The sequence below is a fragment of the Aquila chrysaetos genome, chromosome Z, assembly GCF_900496995.4.
Source record: "Aquila chrysaetos chrysaetos chromosome Z, bAquChr1.4, whole genome shotgun sequence".
Classification (NCBI taxonomy): domain Eukaryota; kingdom Metazoa; phylum Chordata; class Aves; order Accipitriformes; family Accipitridae; genus Aquila; species Aquila chrysaetos.
Window position 1 is genome coordinate 48509207 of NC_044030.1, and position 20831 is coordinate 48530037.

The 20831-nt window shown below is 36.7% G+C and overlaps 1 protein-coding gene across 2 annotated transcripts in view; it reads right to left on the bottom strand.

Moving 5' to 3' along the window:
• CARNMT1 (carnosine N-methyltransferase 1) overlaps nt 1-20831 on the bottom strand; it is a 25501-nt gene continuing 4670 nt past the window's right edge. For both annotated transcript variants that reach the window (XM_030004073.2, XM_041120985.1), the window contains exons 3-8: nt 19751-19914; nt 12345-12485; nt 6838-7016; nt 3904-4017; nt 2897-3000; nt 1-2606 (exon numbers count right to left, since the gene is read on the bottom strand). In XM_030004073.2, coding sequence (XP_029859933.1) covers nt 2505-2606; nt 2897-3000; nt 3904-4017; nt 6838-7016; nt 12345-12485; nt 19751-19914 — 804 coding nt within the window. In that variant the 3' untranslated portion in view covers nt 1-2504. The remainder of the gene's footprint in view (nt 2607-2896; nt 3001-3903; nt 4018-6837; nt 7017-12344; nt 12486-19750; nt 19915-20831) is intronic.

Here is a 20831-nt window from a genome sequence, read left to right on the forward strand (position 1 = left end):
TCATACGGCAACTTTTAATATCCAAGAAAAATCAAGTCCATGACACACGCTGAAAATAGTGGGAAGTTCATGATTCCCCTTCGTACCTTCATAACTGATTGTAGAGTGTACTGTATATAAATAAAAATATGGGACACTTTACACATTTGTCAAACTTGCTCCATAGAAAGAAGTATTACACTGAAGATTATGCAGCATTTTATTTTACTCCCAATACCACGTACAGTTTAATAGTTTACATGGTCTTGGCTTCAGCTGATACAACACCTTAAGCGTTTTCCCCCCCATGTATACAATTGACTAGAAGAATGTGATCACATTCAATAATACATGGTCATCCCTGCACATAAAACTACAAGTGATGAATTTAGAGAACTCATAAATAGGACTGCAGGTAAATCACTACTCACTCATACAGCTTATTCACAAGATTACTCTGCATTACTAACTCTTAATGCAACTGTTATAATTTAAAAGGAGAACAGTGGGGAAAACCAGCATTTTCTACATTAGAAACAGAAGCACATCACTATATACCTGACATAAGTAAATAAAAACATATTTTCCAAAAATAACACAAAAATGGCACTTGTGACAACATGGGGTGGGAAAGAACAAAACCACCAGAACAAAGGATATCGACATTCAACCAGAAAGCAAGATTTCGATTGCCTATTTGTGAGAAACGAGAACACCACAGTGCAAGTGTAACTACAGACTGGGTAGGAGGCAGAAACTGGGCAATATTACAGGTAGATACACTACCCAGCAACAGCATAATTGACATTCACCTAACATCCTATTTCAAGGAGCTTGAAAATCAAGTAAAATACTAATATTCTATCTAAGGAAAAAAAAAATCAGAATGAAAGTGAAGAACCACAAAGTCCCTCAAAAGATAAATAGCACAATAAGGAAATTAAAGCAACTTTTTTCTTCTCCTTATTTTTAGGTGTGCGAGGGCTTTTATTTTTAATCTACTTGTTGCAATGGCAGTGTTTCAGCTTTAAACACATTTTTCTTGGAGCACAGTAGAACTTTGACAGTTCTTTTATGGAGCTAAATCTTGGTTGGCCACTTTTAGGAAGAAGAGAGAATTCAAATAAGACTACTTTAAACAAAGCTCTAACTGAAAACTTCTGTAGACAAGAAGCCTTTATTGTCAATAAGGATTCTCAGCAGAAAGGGGCACAATACTGAAAGATACCCAGGCACGTGTTCTCTCACACAGTGTTGAAACTATATAAAAACAAAAGTTTGTGTTTTCCCTCCTTGCAGACTTTCAATTTAGGAACAAAAGGCACAAATTTCTGACCTTAATGGGAAAAATCCAAAAGTCAGTAACAGATCTATTAAAGAGATGCAATTGGGACATCACCATGAAAAAAGGGACTAGAAATAATGGGAAACAAACAAGCTATTGTCCAGTGCCATTATGACCAAATACGAAAAAAAAACTTAATTCCTTATCATGATGTTTTATATTTTAAAGAAATTTTTGAAAATGGATGAAAATGGCACTTAAGGTAACCAATATATTAAGAAAACAAAATGGCTAACATGACACCTCCTCTCAGCACACTGATTATTAATTAATGTTTTCTCATGTACATAACTTCTAAGTGACAGAAGATTCAGCCTCTTGTATGGTATCACAATTTGCAGATTAAATATTCACCTAAGCCACATCTGCCAGGAAAAAAAAAAAACATTAGGAAAAGGAACCAAGAAGTCACTAAGTCACAAGGGTAAACAGATTAGTCAAAAATGGTGTTATTCCAGAACTGATGTTAACATACCAGAGGCTTCCCTGTGACGTGCTGCTTTTTCTTCACTCAGTATTTTGCCTTCACATAGTATTTCAAATTGCCTATAAGTTCTGTGTTTTGATTAAAGTGTGAATAGTGGTACAGTCAAAGATTACAATTTGTATAATAATCTACTTTGTTTCAGTTCCACAGAAAATGCTCAAACAGTTCTGATGGCTATTTTATCTATCAAGAATAATTTTATCACTTTCCAACCATTTCAGACTTCATAATTTTAAGTATAGGTTTAGAAATACTTCTCTAAATGTGACACAGCTAGTACAGTAAGCACCTCTATGCATTCCTAAAATCAGAAAGTAGAAAAAAAAAATCATTATAAATCTATGAAAAGTGAGGCAGCATATGCAGAGAATTAGCCTAGGTATGCCAAACATTAGTATTTATCCTCAAGAAAATTTTTTTTGCTCTTATTTTTAATGCATTCCAAAGCACAAAGACAGTGTATGTGATCATTTCCTCCCCCGTTTTCACAAGTATATTACAAATACACATGGCATTGTACATGTCTGGATAGCAACAGAGATATTAAGAAAATAGACACTATCTAAATCCTATTAGGAATAAGAAGGCACCACTGATTCGAGGTTGTGTCCAGACATCACCCAGTCCATTTTATTCTCATTTCTAGCTTTCAAGCCATCTTTTTTTTTTCTCATTAACCTATTCAGACCACTTCTATTCTGGTTTTCTCACCACAAACAACACGCATTCATAGTAGTATTTCATCATGGAGAGTTCATTCACAGTGTAAGTTGACAGTACAGATTCTTTCTCCACCTGAAAAAAACCCCCGGCAGTTTTCAAAACACCTTCTCTACAAGAATTATACAAGTTTCTCTTAATAAGAAAGAAATTGCTATATACTTACTAGATTTCAAGGCCCATCTATACATGTTTTAAAAAAATGAGGAAAGCATATAATTTGCAACACAAACATTTAGTTCTCCTAGAAGTTATTAGTATATGCCATTATGTTGAGCTAAATTTAAGGTAAGGGTTTATTCAAAGCAGTTTATCTAGTTTATACCAATACTACTTACTTATTGCAAACTACAGCGTCTTCTTACCTCTAAATGGAATCCATATTGCAGTATAACATTTTTTATATCCTCGTAGCTTAATTCTATAGAAAGTTCATTTCCCAAGTTTTCGAAGTGGTACAGGAGAGGACCTAGAGTACAAAGATACAACGGAAATGGCTATCAAAAAGACAAAAATGTTTTAAAAATCAAAAGCACACACTGAAAGTCCACAGAATGCTTATAGCTAGACTCACATATTCAAATACAGACAAAAGAACACACTTCCATCACTCAAATATGATTTTTATAACGAAATTCAGAATCAATGCAAAATGAAAACAAGTAAGTTCAGCTGCTTATTCAACAACAGTCTCATTTCTTACCAAACTGTGTTTTCTGAATCTTAAAATTTCTTCAGTCTAGCATCACTGCTGTCTCTATAAACAGAAGACAGGACATACTGTGTCCTACACTCAGTAGCTTGCTTGACTGGTCAGGACAGTGACTGACTGACCAGTGACTGACCAGTTTCTACCATCCTAAATGTTTAACTCCTGAGTTTTGTCTGCCATTCCTTCACCATGGAAGACTTAAATTAAGTCTCTTTTCTTTTGAGCCAAGGCATAGATAAATCTCATTCCCAAAGCTTCTGCTTAGAAGCACAGTAAAAATTAGACAACAGATTAAGAAAAAAATGCAAGGATGTATTTACACGCAAAACAAGTCCTGTTTTCTTAGAAAAAGAGCAAAAAAGAATACAGGACACTACATTTGTCAAATAACAAATGTTTGATGCATGAATGCAAAACCTGCCACTGGGAAGATTTAATTCTCTATTTAAAAAATCACATGGTGTTGACTTGATTGTAACTAGCAAACATCTGGACATATTCTGAACACATCTGAGGTAACTTCCAAGCCCTAGATGTTTCTAGCTCTACAGAGTTTTCAGCACAGACACATTCATCCCCACAACTCTTTTCAAGTACTAGATGCCTGTTACATGATCAAACAACTCAGGGCTAGCAGGAAGAGAGGTTGGTCACACTTGCCTACATTTATCCATATTCCTCCAGGCTTTAGTATTTTCCATATAGTATCAATGTAATCAATAACATTATGTGCTGTATCTATGAAAAAGCAAGTCGCTATGCAGTCCCATGTATCTGCATAAAAAGAGCAAAGTATACAGAGATTAGTTTCAATGTCTCTACCCCTGTAAAAGTTCATAATTTAACTTTTTTATTTGTTTACATTTGTATTGTTTATCTACCCAGCGTGTATATTTATTTGTTTATATACTCATTTGTTTGTATACTCAGCACTACCTTCAACTAACAACAGATGAAGGCTCTTAATTTCATTTACAAGTAAATAAAATATTTTGGTTTACGTTAAAAACAATTAAGTTTGGGTTTGTGTGACCTATATGTATGTCTGTGTGTATATATACACATGCACACTCCAAGATATTACACATTTATTATTTATGCATTTTATAAAATTATTCATATGCATTATGAGATATATTTATATTCTATACTGTAAAACATAAATATTATAACCCATTTTATATAAATGAAGGCCCAAATGTGCTGTTACTCACCTGTCCTATGAACTTCATTACCACAACTGTTAAAAATACAACTACAAAAACACAGTGTACTTTCACAAATCACATAGCTTTAAAACATTTTATTCAGTATCTGAGTATTTCTCTGTCTTTTACCACTTAATTTAACAAGCAGGATCTTTCAAAGTCTACCTTTTAAAGCATGTCTTCCTGTTTTTCTCTAAACATGTATCCTTGAAATGGCAAAAGTTTTAAGTTGTGTAAATAAAAAAATTAAAACTCAATTTATGCCAGTATCAAAGGTCCTAATGTAAGACAGAACCTTCAGAAAATTAAGTAACTATTAAGAAAGGCTCCTGCAAGAAAGTTTCTTGAAGTCTAGCTGCACAATAAGGGGCAGATCAATAACTATATAATCCTGGTGAACAATGGCTATGGGTCTAATAGGGACAGAAAGGTGGAAACAGAAAATAGATGTCTCAGGTGATAATCCAATACTGTGTAAGGAAAAAATTGTGACTTCTAAAAAGGCATATATTAGAATATTAGACTACACATAAAACAACTGGGTAAGTGCTACCCTTGATCAAATCCCGAATATGCAATTGGTAGAGTAGGCATAAATAAGATACTCTTCTACAGGTTAATTCAACATTAGGTTAGTCGTAAAACATTACTTCATAGCTGCAATGAGGACAGCACAACTAACCTGGTATCACAAGAAAAAATAAGGTTATTTGTACTGACAGAAGTCTCAATCTTTGATAATTATCATGTCCATAACATGCTTCTGAAATATTTACTATTGACAGTCACTAAGTATGTATTTTTTTCATTTGTAATTTGCTACTACTGAAACAGTTTACTTTGCTTTTACAACAGGAAATAAATCAACAAAAAACCACTCATGTTTCTATTTTTTATACTAAAGAAGAGAAGTGACTAGTTACATTGTTCCCTTTGTAGCTGTATTAGGTTTGTGTGGCAAGGTTTTGGTAGCAGGGCAGAGGGGCTGTACCAGAGGTGGCTTCTATGAGAAGCTGCTAGAAGCTTCCCCCATGTCTGACAAAGCCAAGGCCAGCCGGCTCCAAGATGGACCCACCGCTGGCCAAGGCTGAGCCCACCAGCAACAGTGGTAGCACCTCTGGGATAACATATTTAAGAAGGGAAAAAAAGTTGCAGCAGGCACAGAAACAGCAGCCGGAGAGAGGAGTGAGAATACGTGAGAGAAACAGCCCTGCAGACACCAAGGTCAGTGAAGAAGGATGGGGAGGAGGTGCTCCAGGCGCCGGAGCAGATTCCCCTGCAGCCCGTGGGGAAGACCATGGTGAGGCAGGCTGTCCCCCTGCAGCCCATGGAGGTCCATGGTGGAGCAGATATCCACCTGCAGCCCATGGAGGACCCCACACCGGAGCAGGTGGGTGCCCGAAGGAGGCTGTGACCCTGTGGGAAGCCCGTGCTGGAGCAGGCTTCTGGCAGGACCTGGGACCCCATGGAGAGAGGAGCCCACGCTGGAGCAGGTTTGCTGGCAGGACTTCTGACTCCACAGAAGGGCCCCACGCTGGAGCAGTCTGTGCCTGAAGGACTGCACCCCATGGAAGAGACCCATGCTGGAGCAGTTTATGAAGAACTGCAGCCCGTGGGAAGGAGCCATGTTGGAGAGTTTGTGGAGAACTGTCTCCCGTGGGAGGGACCCAATGCTGGAGCAGGGGAAGAGTGTGATGAGTCCTGCCCCTGAGGAGGATGAAGCGGCAGAAAATAACGTGTGATGAACTGACCATAAACCCCATTCCCCGTCCCCCTGCACTGCTGGGGGACGGGTTGGTAGAGAATCCAGGAGGGAAGTTGTGCCTGGGAAGAAGGGAGGGGTGGAGGAAAGGTGTCTCAAGATTTGGTTTTATTTCTCATTACCCTACTCTGGTTGATTGGCAATAAGTTAAGTTAATTCTCCCTAAGTTGAATCTGTTTTGCCCATAACAGTTGTTGGTTGAGTGATCTCTCCCTGTCCTTATCTCGACTGATGAGCTTTTCGTTATATTTTCTCTCCCCTGTCCAGCTAATTCAGAGTAAGAGTGATACAGCAGCTTTGGTGGGCACCTGGCGTCCAGCCAGGGTCAATCCACCACAGTAACATCACTTTTCTAGATCAAGTAAACCTTTCCATGATACTACTATGCTGTCTTACTCTAAAAGGAGCTACCGCAACAAAGATCTGCTAGACAAGGAGGTATCCACATTTTGTTATAACTAAGAATTAAAGCTGATTTGTACTAAGAAAATCTTAGTACAGTTAGTACTTTTTGCTTAATGCTTGTAGACACAGTTCCCTTCTATCTGTAATCATTAACTGTCCCATAACAAATACTCTGACAATACAGTTACATGGATAGCCTAGAAGTTTGCATTTACTCACTGCACTCGGAATAAATTTCTTGAAAATCCCCTGCTGTCATAGAGAAGTTTGAACCAGAAGGAAGACTGTGAGGATCAACATCAGGGAAATAAATTGGACGTATCTGATCAGCAGATCTTCTGTTATTGCTAAACTGATGAATCCAGGGATAAAGCTTACATGAGTTAATTTCAGAGCATCTGCAAAATACAGAAATCAGCACAATTCAGTTTCAACTCATTGCTTATCTATTATCTATAAATGTAGGAGTCAAAGACTTTCACCAACATCTATTGTTTTGTTGATAAAGTTCTTGCAAAAGCTACATGTTTTCTAAAGGACTTTTATCTAGTTCATAACACTTCAGACTGCCTAAATTTATGAACTGATCGAAAACCCAATTCTACTCTTGACACACAAATTACCACCACAAAATAACTGCCTTTTTTAATTTTAAAATTTTCTTTTGCCACTTTTTTACCATTTTCCCCAACTTATATTTCTCCACTGAAAAGAAAATGCACAAGATTCTTCAATAAGATTAATGAAATTTATGATTTAGTACGTTCAGTAAAGCTAAGCCTTTCTGAATTATTTTTTTCTATTAAAAAAAGAAAATTAGTAACATTAGTTACATGAATTTTATTGGAAACATTTGTTCTCATTCTAGACTTTTCTGTCTTTTCTGAACCATAATCGTAGGGGTTTTGAAGCACAGCAGAACAAAAGCATTCTTCAGATGCTAACTGAAAGGATTCTTTTAAATTTCAATAAATAAATTCCATTTTGCAAAGCATAACAGTTTTCCACTGGATGTCATTTTAAGTTAGTGACATGTGGAGTGCTGCAATTATGCTAAGTAAACAGGTCTTTGTAAAATAAAATTTGTGGGTTGACATGACCAACTAAGTCAACTCTTACTTTACAAAGTGATAAAATACAGCATTAGAGTATAAAAAGCAGCTTTCCCCACAGTTTTAAATTAAAAAATGAAGGCATTTTCTTTCAGAGACAACAGAGGACACATCCATCCCATAAACATGTATCGCCAAACCCTTCATAAAGTGCAAACAATCTACCAGCTTATAGAACATGCAGTCTTTTGGCTGGTGGATAGAAACCATCTGTAGTCAAGTCTTTGAAATAACATTTTTTACCTTCTTTATGTCATACTTATATTTCATTTTATCAGTAAAAAAAAAAAATACAAAACCAACCTGTATTTGAGCAGCAGTATACTGCGCTCATTAACTGCCTCTATATAGAATGAATAAATAAATAAATAACAGATATATGGCGTCAATTAAAGGAAAAAAAGCAGGGAAAAAACCTTATAACATTGGCAACATTTTATTCAAGAAAAGCATTTCTATTTTGGTTAAAAACCAAAACAAACAAAAAGCCACCTCCCACAAAAAAACCCAAACAAACAGCACCCCCTCAACAACAAAAAACCCACCCCAAAACCCCCACATCGGCCAACAAAATTTGTGTTAACTATTCTAGCACTCTCCTTATGTTCCCAGTCAATCTGTATTATCCTCAGAACATTTTTTCTTTAACAATGAAAATTTACCCAAAAGCAAGGTAAAGAAAGTAAGACATCCGAGCAGATTAGAAAGGAGTGGTTTTTTTCTGAGCTATAAGGGAACACACACATCCCTGTATTTTTTTTTTCTCAGCACAAAGTATATTCATGTAGACTTCTGAGCAGTCCCCAAAAGAATTCCAAATTTAATATAAAAGACCAATCCCTCTTCATATTCAAGCTCTAAAACCTTCCTTTCCAGCTTCAGTAATTTATACTTCAAAACTAAGTAGTGCAGTCCTTCACAATTCCATCCTTCCAACAAAAGATGAATGATGTAAGTTATGTTGTAAAAATCTAACATCTTCAGCTAGGTGTAACACACTTCAGTACTTCCATAGGGGCAGGGCATTTACTGTTCAACATTCAGTCAAAAAGACAGTTCTGGAAAAGATGGGTAGGTCAAATGCTACTTCTGACCACAGATTTAAAGATAAAATGCCTAACTGTTTTCATCCCAAGGCATTCATGGACATGCAACAAATACAGTTAAGCAGCCTTCTCAAATGCCAAAATTTATCTGAAATTACATTCTCCCCAGAAAGTAAGTATTAGCCAATTATTAGCATGAATTCTACTGGTCTTAATTAAAGCTTTTTTAAACTAACCCTACTCTGGCTTGGCTACAAAGTGATTTTCTATTACTTCAACTGAACTTTCTCAAATATTAGTAGGTTGCTGCTGAACAGCTGTTGGACCAAGCCTACGGACCACATGCTCTGAATCTCCAGCTGCAGAAGACAAAAAGTCAGCAACCACCTGCTCCAGTCTCCTCCACAGAGATACCACCCTAGCGTTGGTTCTCCTCCTGTCAGATGTCAAAGGGAAGTAACATATGACCTGTGGTTCCAGACTGCCTAAAAATTTTGGTATGCTTTCCAGAGCCAGGACAACAGATTATGCTTTTCAGTTTTTTCTCTTCCAAAACATATAAGAAATGAAGTGTGTCTCTACATCACCAATGATCACCTCTGCCATCTGTCATTATATTCAGAACTCACGTAAACACTCGAAAAATACAGCAGCAATAAGAACCTTACCCATACAAGAAAAAGCACAATTTCCCATACAAGGACTGCAGCAGCCTTGGAGCCATTGTAGCTTAACTACTGCAGGGTCACTTTGTTTTCAAATTAGAGCTTCCTCAATGGAATAATGCACTCTAATTAATTTCAAATACAGTGACCACAGTTATGCTTTGACACACTCTCTGTATACCATGCTGTGCAACTTTATCCACAGTAACAAAAGTTCACAGTTTAAGAGAATTATAGCACTTCATATACAGAAGACTTAAGTCACTGTGACACATCTAGGAGCCCACTGCAGTAGTTGGCTGGACACTCAAGACAGTACTTTGTCTTCCTAAAAATAAACCAAGGTCAAAGAAAGAAGGTATATCCAAACTAAGAACGTTAGCAAAATACTCATGGTTTTATCAACTGAAAACAAAAATTAATTAAATTAAGACTGTAGTTAAAAACTAATTTGCAAAATCCTTCTTTCTTACCACTCTTCCTGAACTGGTATCTTCAGCTTATATTGATCATTGCTGTTTCTTCCAGTTCCAGGAAGGCAAACATCCGTTTCAGAAGGCTAACTGCGAACAGCCACTTAAGACTAAAAAGAAAGACCCAGAAGTCCCTAACACCTTCTTAATAGACATTCCAAGCCCACAATTAGATCTGGCAGAAAGGAATGCTTGGACTTCAACTGAATTGACTGAAATTCAGAGTCACATTAGCAGTATTCTCTTCCATGCTAACAAGGAAACTTGTAACTGACAACTTGCCCAGCAAAGATCAAGATTACAGCAGCTGAGCAACACTCAATTTTGCTGGCTAAAATCTAATACTGTTAGCAAATCTCATGCATATACACCTTTCCTAAATATCTTATATAAATAGGAAACACCACATGAGCATTAGATGCTAAGAATGATTACTATCATAAGCTAAGCATGGATTTTCAGGAGAATTCCACACATAGGCCAAAGACTCATTATTTAAGGAAGACAAAAAACATGTCATCAGAGGTAGCTAGGGGTGAAGTTAACTTTCAGGTGTGAACTGGTATGACAGCTGATGAGTACTGCCAAAGATGGCAAATGAATATTTGTATGCTGCTTTAAATAATTTCATAAGTTCCAAAGAGCATAAAAACCAGCAGGGCTGTATAGCTAAGGACAAGAAGAAAGTGATGCCCTTTCAGTAGCTGCAAGCTTTAGATCAGCTCAACTGTAATACACAATTTCACCACCAGATGAGTCATTGTCCCAGTTTCAGCTGGGGAAGAGTTACTTTTCTTTCTATTAGCTGGTATAGTGTTATGGTTTGGGTTTAGTAGGAGAAGAACGTTGATAACACACTGATGTTTTCAGTTGTTGCTAAGTAGTGTTTAGACTAAGTCAAGGATTTTTCAGCTTCTCATGCCCAGCCAGCAAGAAAGCCTGGAGGGGCACAAGAAGTTGGGAGGGGACACAGCCAGGACAGCTGACCCAAACTGGCCAAAGGGGTATTCCATACCATGTGACATCATGTCTAGTATATAAACTGGGGGGAGTTGGCCTGGGGGGATCGCTGCTTGGGAACTAACTGGGCATCAGTCGGTGAGTGGTGAGCAATTGCACTGAGCATCACCTGTTTTGTATATTCCAATACTTTTACCACTATTGTCATTTTATTATTGTTATTAGTTTCCTCCTTTGTTCTATTAAACTGCTCTTATCTCAACCCATGATTTTTACTTCCACCCCCTCACCCCCCCAATTCTCTCCCCCATCCCACTGTGGGGGGGATGAGTGGCTGCGCAGTGCTTAGTTCCCAGCTGGGGTTAAACCACAGCTGTCATTTAAGAATGATGTAAGAAGAACAAATAAACCTCTAGCAAATATCTGTTTTCATCACACTGACCAATACTGTTTTAAGCAGAGGTGCAGCAGCTGTAATAAACAGCGTTTCCCCCTTGTTTCTGAACAGTAAGCTGTAACAGATTTAATATCATCACAGTCTGCTGTGGACAATCAGTCTACAAACAGGGCTCCAAAACATCAGGATAATATCAAATACAAGCCAATAGTTTAGGCATTTTCAGTGAAGGTGTATCATTTCAGATTGAAGAATGAACTGGCAAATTCTGTCTCTCTGAACCTGGTACCAACTCCCCCAAAAAACAAAACACCGTCTCAGACCTCTTTCATACTTGCCCACCCGTAGTCTTCCCACCCTCTTTCTGAAAACGAACAATTGCATTTGCTGCCTTCTATCCTCTCCAACAAGTTCATTATAAAACCAGTAATTTCCAATTTAGGTGACAGAATACCAAATACAGAAATGTCACTCAAAGTTGAACCTATAAAGCAAAATTTACTACCTTCAAATTTAGTACTTCAGCATTAATTGTAGAACTATTAACTCTATTATTTTAGCCACTTGCTTAAGAAGCAGTTCAGCATGCTTCAGTGGTTTGTTTTTCATGTCAAAACAGTACCTAAAATTTCATCATGGAATGTAACACTTTCTTTAACAAGATTCCTCTGTTACTAATCACCAACACTAAGTACCATGCACATATTAACTAGCCTATATTTGACACCAGTGAGATAGGCATGCATTTTACAGAAACAGATGTGAAATAAACCATAAAACCTATTCAAGATTATGCAGAAAATCTGTGGTACAATCTAGAGATTTTAAGTCTCATAACTTAAAAGCCATGCTTCCTGCTATAATTTTAATGACTTGGATAAGAATGGTTTCCTCCCCCATTTATCCCACTGATTTTTTTTTTTTTTTTCATTAAAACATTCTACGAGTGATTATGTGTGTCCTGTGTTAGGACTTACAAATCTGTTCCTGTGAGTTCTATTTATTCAAGTTTTTCTCATTTATAATTTTGCCTCCCTAGGTTTCAATCAGCAAGTAAAACATAAGCTATGTACCTGTTGAGTACAAAGTTAGAAGAAAAGAGCATAAAGAGGCTCCATTCATTTCCTTGGCAAGCATAACCGAGCATAGCTATTTCCCACGCCAATCTACCTAGCCCAGCACCAGGTACCAGGATATTAACTTTGGAGAAATCCCTGCAACAGAACAAAAATAATAGTTAAGTCTTTATCTGATACCTCTTAACAAAACTTAGAGGTCCAGTCAAACATTTCCCCCCACCATATACTTAGATATTATAATGTATTTCCTGTATGACTTTACTTTTTAAATGCAAACTGAGCTAGTTCTGATGAGATAGGTTAATTGTGCAGTCAAAACAATTCACAGAAATGACCCATGAGAATATATACAACCCTCATTCAGAATACAGAGCACAATTACAGAACAGTTCTTTTCCTGAACACTTTTACAGTTATCAAGCTAAAAATCTCTTAAGTGAATCAAAGAAAGAACATTATCATATAGCATCATTTATTTTTCTGTGAGGCTCACTGGTAACTGGTAAATATTCTAGAAATCTTCTTGGTTACATCACATGAAAAATAAACAAGTATTTTGACATCAGAAACACAAAACAAGCAAAACTTCCATAAGCTGATGAGCAATTCAGACTGTAAAAACCTTAAAGTAGTTACCTTCTCAGCAACTGTGGGTTTTACATATGCTGCTCACCGATTTCACTGAAGCACATTAAGTGATGTAAGATTTCCTAGATCAAAGTACATTGCAGCTCTCTAACCCTTCAATTCCCATAACGAAGCATCAAACTGAAGACAACCAGCAGAAGACGTCTGGCAGTGTGTGTTTACTGAGATACCTAGAAAAACCTCTCCCATCTTCCAAGTTCAGCAACTAATAAAGAGAACTAAGAATCTCAAAATTTTCTCCTCTTCCAGGCAGAAAAGGCAATATATACATATTCTAACCATTAGACTTCCATCACAATGCAATCAAACCTTCACTCACAGACCAACATACTCCCACAACAAACTGAAAATATACATAATTTAAAAAGAAACAATTTTTCAGTTTCCAGTCATGAACAACACTTCATCATTTCATATTCCAAAAAAACAAAGTGTGAACACTCAAAGACTACCCTCTCTTTTGCATGTAACCTTCAAAGAGAAAAAAATACATTTATCAATTTATATGCAACTAAATGAAGGAAGCCACAATCAGCACTTCCAAACACAATGAAAGAAAGCAGAACGCAAAGCCTGTGACTACATAAAAATTCAGGATGCCAAAAAGGGTTCGAAAGAGTTAGCATGTTGCATAAGCATGAGGATGAGTGAAGGAGTTATGTAAATTCTGAAAAGTAGTACATTTCTGAAGACTATTACCCAAAACCAAAAGAAAGCATTATTCTTTTCTGAAGGTCACACAAACTAGGAAAGCAGTTTTAACAGTGCCTTTTGGTTTGTGGCTTAATAATCTAATTAATGAAACCTCCCAAATGGAAAATCAAAGTTCTTCTCATTCCTGATTTTCATTTCCATTCCATTATGCTTTGAGATTTATTATTATTATTATTATTATATTGATTGGCCAGCCTCCTCTCCCCACAGCTGTTGGGTTGACAGGCCAATGTTTTTATGAAATTATGATATTATTGTATTGACTATATTGAATATTATTATACCAATTAACAAGCAGCAGGAAATCAAGACTTTGCTATTACTTAAGAGCACTCCTGTGAAGCAACGGTTCTCCTTATCTCTTCTAGAAGGAAAGCCAGCAGAAAGCTAGCCAGGAAGTCCTACTGAAAAAAGAAAGATTAATTCAGGGGAAAACTACTTGCTCAAGATGAAATTTTTGAAAATAGGGACCCAGAAGGAGGAGGAAGAAAATCCACTTTCTGGGAGAAGCTAGAAAAACCTCAATCTTACAACTTTTTCAATTCGTAGTGGTACACTGTTACTCCAAATGCATTTCTAACCTCATCTATTTCTTCATTGCCTTACAATTTAACTTTATTTATAAAATATTTAGGCTAGCTCTACACAGGTTTTTGCACCCCCATGTGGACATTTCTATAATGAGGGGGTTGAAAAGACTTATGCCACTTCATTATCACACATTGATTAGAAAACACACTTTTCTTAAAACAATCTAATAACTAATAGCTATGCAGGGCACCTTTATTCATCCTAAAACAAGATAAAGCCTCTAACAGTCAAGTAAGTTGATTTTAAATTGCCTGTAATTCTCTTCCATCTTTTTAATTCACAATAGAAAGCTTTTCTATCTCTCAACTAATTTTCCCAATTCTCTCTTAGAAAATAGTTTTTAACTGCACCTTCCTTTGCACCTTTATTAGGGGATTGAAGTCTGCCTGGAAACTTGTTAGCAATTTAATTTATATCTATCCTCTTCATAAGAGTTGCTAGGGTCTGGTGCTGGTCACCAGCTTCATTTCAGCATACAGAACACAGCTAAGAATACAATATAATCAAATCTGAGTCCACTAACATTGACACTAGCCTTCCAAAATGGTTTAAGAGTATTTTTTTTAATCTATAATACCAGAAATTAGGTATGTGGCAAACTTACTGCATAACAAGTGGTGACTGTTGATAGTGTCCTGCTATCAGAAAAAAAAATGCTCAAACACCTTTTACTTTTCAAGACTTAAAAGGAATTTAGTGACAAACCATTTATGAATTTCAAAAAAATTAAGGTACAAAACCAGTGGTAGTGGGAGCATGCCGATGCACTATATTATGCTAATTTTTGAATCCTTAGAACAGCTAAGAATTTTTAATTGCACTGCTTTTTTTAATGGCTACAGTCATAAGACAATTTAGGGGGCTAGAAAAACCTGCTTTCCTTTGGTGGATATGCAATTGCTGCAGTAGCAGAAGACAATTAAAAAAACACCCAAGACTGTGATAACTGATAATAGCCGAAGGTTACCTACAGTGAAACTAGTCTTGAACTAGCCAGCAGCAGCAGGATTTCTATGACACAGATCTAGCACTGGCTAGGAACTTAAATAGGTATCCAACAAGGACCCATTAAAAACCTGTGGGGCAACAGGGAAGAAATATTGGCCTATCAACCCAACAGCTGTGGGGACAAGGGGCTGGCCAAAGAGAAGGGAAGAGGGCTGCATGGTACTGTTTGGCCCAACTACTGAAACTGCAGCAGTCTCTTAAAAAGACAGTGGAGAAGTATCAGAAACAACTAAAATCTGTCATGCCATTATTGTACTGCATTTTCCAGTGTGATTTATTTTCAGCTTTTAGAATTTTAATGCCATTAATGAAGATTTTAAGTTGGTGTCCTTTTTTAAAGGAAAAAAATATACATTATAAAAATAGAAGCTTCTTATTTTATGCCTATTGTGCTTTAACAAAAAAATGATGGTGCTGAAGGGGTAAACTGAATTTCAGTAAAAGAAAAATTAGTGTGTGTGATCAAACACAAACCTCATTTTTATAAACTAAACACTGCAATTCAATGTTATCTAATGATAAGAAATATATAGCCCATACACAGAAGAACAGTGGAAATATCAGCATAGAATCACACTGTGGGACACCTTCTTTCCTGATGTCTTTCTTATCTCTCTAACATTTGTAAATTTAGATAGTGAACAGACGCAATTCTCAGTATAGTATTTCTTGTAATTTTACTGTAATTCTATTTTCAGAGAGACAACTACTTATCAAATAAAATAACGAAAGTAGCTATAAAGCATAATGATTTGAAGAGCAATTCTTCTCCAAACTTAGCAGCTGAGGTTTATATACTTCCATGTAAAGACCTGCAAAGCCTTCAGTGGACTGCAGTAATACTGAAGATATAGTTTGCTCTTAAATCCAATGTTTAAAGCAAAGTATAGGCTAAGTACAATGTTTGTCAAGATTAAAAACCCTGCAAGAACAGATGTATTTTAAATAAAGTTAAATAAAATTTGTATAAGGCAGAAATTTTATCTTCACTATAAATGTGACTGAGCACATGCAAGAAGTATAGTCAAGCTGAGGCTTAGGACTAATAAGCTATGGTTTTCAAATAGAAAGAAAACTAAGCACTGACCATTTCTTTTGGGCTGTCCTGCCAGCATCTTGGAAAATGCAATCAATCACCGGACAGCATGATAGACTTAAATTTCAATTTATAGGTGGTTCCAGAGGCAAAGTTAATGAATGAAGGAAAACTTGGGGAAAATACCTAAGTTCCTGTTCTTGGCCATGGAATGATAATTAATTAAAAGGTTAACTATTTCTTTGGTTCCTCTTGGATAAGAAGCTGATGATCTTTGCATCCTCTCACATAAGTAGGAAGGGTAACAGTAGAAGTAAAAGAAAATAAAGACAACAAAAGAAGAGGGGAATTAGGAAAAAACCCAATATACCGGTATGCTTATTTAGATTGTCAACTTAATGTTTCCCCATAAAAATGCTTTAATGAACACATTCCATCAAAAAATATAAATGTACCTATGTTCTACTATTTTCTCCCACAGAAAGCAGTGATCATGGTTCACTCAGATCCAAGAAATCCAAGAAATTTAAAAGACTTCATCAAAAAGTAGAAATATTATAGAGACCCTGTGAGGTGAAACACAAGTCAATTCCAACATGAATAACACAGGAAGTCTATCAGTTCTTCAGGAAGACCTCATCTCACGGGACTTCACTTAAAACTGCTTTGTTGATCCTACTAACAGATTCTGTGTTAAGGTGCTAAACAGAAAGAAGGAATTAATTCTGAAGAGGAATGGGAGGCAGAAACAGCTTTTGCCATTTTATTTTAATTTTAGATGACAGTCTTCAGAAGACTGGACTGAAACACAAGATAACAGTAGCACCTACTCACATGACTGTTCTAATTTACAGGTGCTTTCCACCATTGCTTGTATCTCTTCTGCGTTCCAGAAGAGCAAGCATTTAGAGAGCTGCTTTTCCTGTTCTTTGCGGACCCAACTGAACCAATACAGGCCAATCTTGCAAAGAAGAGCAACACAAAATGTGCATGCGTGGAGCAAAACATACTTGAATAGTTTCAAAATTTTAAACGCCATTATTCCATTCCATGCATTATTCCAATGCATGGAATCAATAATGTTAACAAATAATGTTAACTAGAAACTGAATGTACAATTCCATTGAAGCCATTAAAAAGTAAAAGGTGACTTGTACTGACAGTTTTAAATTTAAAATATTTATTTCTCCATCTTTTTCAAAGCAAAATAGATCTAGACAAAGCTGTTTTCATCACCCACTGCCAACAATACACTTTTTCTCTAGCATTCACTTCATCATCTCAGGAGACTTCAGCACTCTGTGCTACAAAAGGGAACTCTAAAGAAATGCAGAGCTGCACTCTGAGGTTCTATCTACAGGCTGTTTTCCTCCATGAGCACCCACAGTCAGTCCTCTCCAGAGGAAACTTTGTACCCGCTATACACAACAGCCAGAATAACTTCACTACAGTTAGTTCAGGCCTTGTCCATCTCTTCAAACTGAAACAACTGCTCCCCTCCAAAACTGTAAAAAAGGAACCAGATTGACCAGCCAGCTTGCCCTGCCAGGGAAGTTACTTCTCGCACATGGGTGAGGTAGCACTGCCAGTTATGCCTGATAATGCACAAAGAGAACAGGCTGTTCTGAACATCTCTGCTTCTCGCCTCAAAGAGATAAATTACACCTAAGTAGGAGAGCCTCTGGTCACTAGGAAAAAGAGCGAGCTGATGATAGTAACGATACGTCAACAGAGAAAAGGTTTTATGTAAGTGCTAGGACAGCTCCATAATGATCATGTGATACTAAACTTTTAAACAGGTATATATGTAATACACATTTTATAAATAAAAAAATTGTTTCATCTGACAAACTCAAACTTGTAGTAGTGATGTTTGATCTATACACTGATGTTTTGAGATTTCTGCAGTGACAAAAAAAACCCAAAATGGTATTTCAGAGCCATTACAACAGGGACAGAAGCACTGTCACATTCGTTGCGTTTGACAACAACAAACAGAATTCCTGGTAAAAAAGCACAAAGCTATCAACTTCAGATTCACCCAATCTGTTACCACATGTTGTTTCCTAATACCAACTGGAAGTTTTGAAATAGAATTGATTGATGATAAATGTAAAAGTCAAGACTTTTCAGCTTCAGTCACGTATCTCTTGACGTAAGGTACCTCTCCCATAACCAAAATGCTTTAAAAGCTAGCATACAGAGAAAAAGGTGAACTGCTACCTTGAAGATTAGGATGATTACTTTCACAACTATGACTTTTTCTACATCTGCACATCAGAGGTACATCAGGTAATCTGTAGTATTTAATTCATTTTTATCTTATTTAGGGCACTATTAGCACTAAAACATTGCAGAAAGTTCACCTTCAGATAAAACATTTTTAGTGGTGCATGCACCTGGAGATAAGTTAGCCCAAGGCAAAAGAGGGAACAACCAACTATGTTCACTCCCATGTTCTGCCACCACTAACAGTCTTTAGTAATGAAAAGATGGCTAGCGGAAGATATTTTCAAATTGGTAGAAATGCATTATTAGCAATTACTGAGAAAGAAGGAAACCCACAGTACCACTAAGCTGTATCAAACCTAAGTTCTGACCCATTACATTTATGAGTACAAAGTTCACAGATTTTCCCATTATAAGAGTGTTAAGTTTAAACTGAAATGTACTTTATGATGGCTAGGCTGACTAAATGGCAGAACCATTAACACATTCTTACAGCAGTAGTACCTTCTGAGATTCTACCAGTATACTCCTACTTGAAGTTACCGAAAACAGCCCGCCAATGACTATTTTGGTGGTGTTCACAATCCAGCGCAGTTACAAAGCTACCCTCACATAATGCAGCAAGACTTTAAGACTTGTCTTGTAACACCTGTCTGAAACCAAGGCTAGAATTAAGTATTTGCAAGGTAAATTCTTAGTGCAATAAAACTGTGCTAGAGGTTAAGAGTCTTCTTCCTTCCTTCCACCATGAAGGGCAATACTCATACTCGCTGCTGTCACAAGGGTCCTTCCCTTCATCTGCATGCAGCACACGCTCTCTGAGAATCTGCTAACCTGCACACTTTACCGCACTGAGCACAACTGAATTAACTTCACAACTTCCTGAGGTGTCTTACTTGAAAAGTTAACAGATCTCCTGTTACATCAAGCTGCAGGAAAAAAAAAAAAAAATTATTTCTTGTTTACCTGGTATTCCTTTCTGAAGTTTATGACTATGCTCTTTTCCAACACCTTGTATTAGAAACAAAAACTTTCTTGATTAAAAAATAAATTCCACTGCATTCACAATAATTTCTGTATTTTTAAATCCAAGCTTTTCATTACCTGACAAAAATTTGTTAGATTAATGCAACAGCGTATACCCACATAAAAGTAAGTCTTAAAACACTATTACCATCTTTCTTTTGGGAAGTTCTTTACAATTTCACTAATGATTGGCTGGTAGCAGGAATCTCTCTCAGGCTTTCCCTCTTCACTCCAGTCTCTCACAAATTGCTTCAAAGTGGATTTTAATTTATCCATGTCAAACGTTGAAGCTGGTGTAATCTTCCCTCTTCCCTGATTAAAGTGGGTGGGGGGGGAAAAGTTAGTGGAAAATGTACCAAGTACCTTTAGTCTTGAAAGGAAAAAAAAAAAAAAAAAGGTAAATTATAAACAGACAAAAGCCATGCTATAAGGGCTGTTGGGGAGTTTTAGCTGACAAAGCACTTGCCTTTCACTCCTGTGACCAGGGCTCAGATCCAACCTATAATCCCAAACAAATTGATATTTATTGATCTCAGTTTGGCACCCAAGAGACCAAGGTTCCAGATCAAAAAAACAATACACAGCATGGCATAGCAGAGCACAATTGGTAATCCTTATTCAGGAAAGGACCAGGGCTTAGCTAGAGCAGAGGCTGACCTGCTTATCCTGAGAAGAGGATCCCTTTAGGTACTGATAAGGCAACACTGAGAAGCTCACATTAGAGCTGCCCATTACCGTTACCTTGCTTGCAGATACCAAAAAAGGACTTCAGTTTCCATCTCTGCCAGTCTTTTAAGTCTGAGCGCAATTTTTTTTTATAGATATGCCACACTGAAAGAGCAGGTAAGTAGTGAAAAAGTTTTTACAGATTAAAACATTAAGAATTCTTGGCCTATCTAAAATTGTAACTGATTTAGAATGCTTAACATGTAGTAACCTACAGTAAGACAGACAATACCATTTATGCTCTACATAGTTAACTGAAAAAGTAAGGTTAAAATGTAACCAGGGTAGAACTAGAACTCTGGAGTGAAAAACTGCTTGTTTACAATAAGTGATTACTGTCATTTGCCAGATTCACAATTAGTTTTCATAAGTATAACTACAAGGACTAACAACAAATAGTTTTATTAAACATCAGCTCTACAAGATGTGAAAGACAAGAGTGAGAAAATGTAAGCAAACAGGAAATAAGAAAGGGGAAAATAAAGAAGGCAAAAAGAAAGACA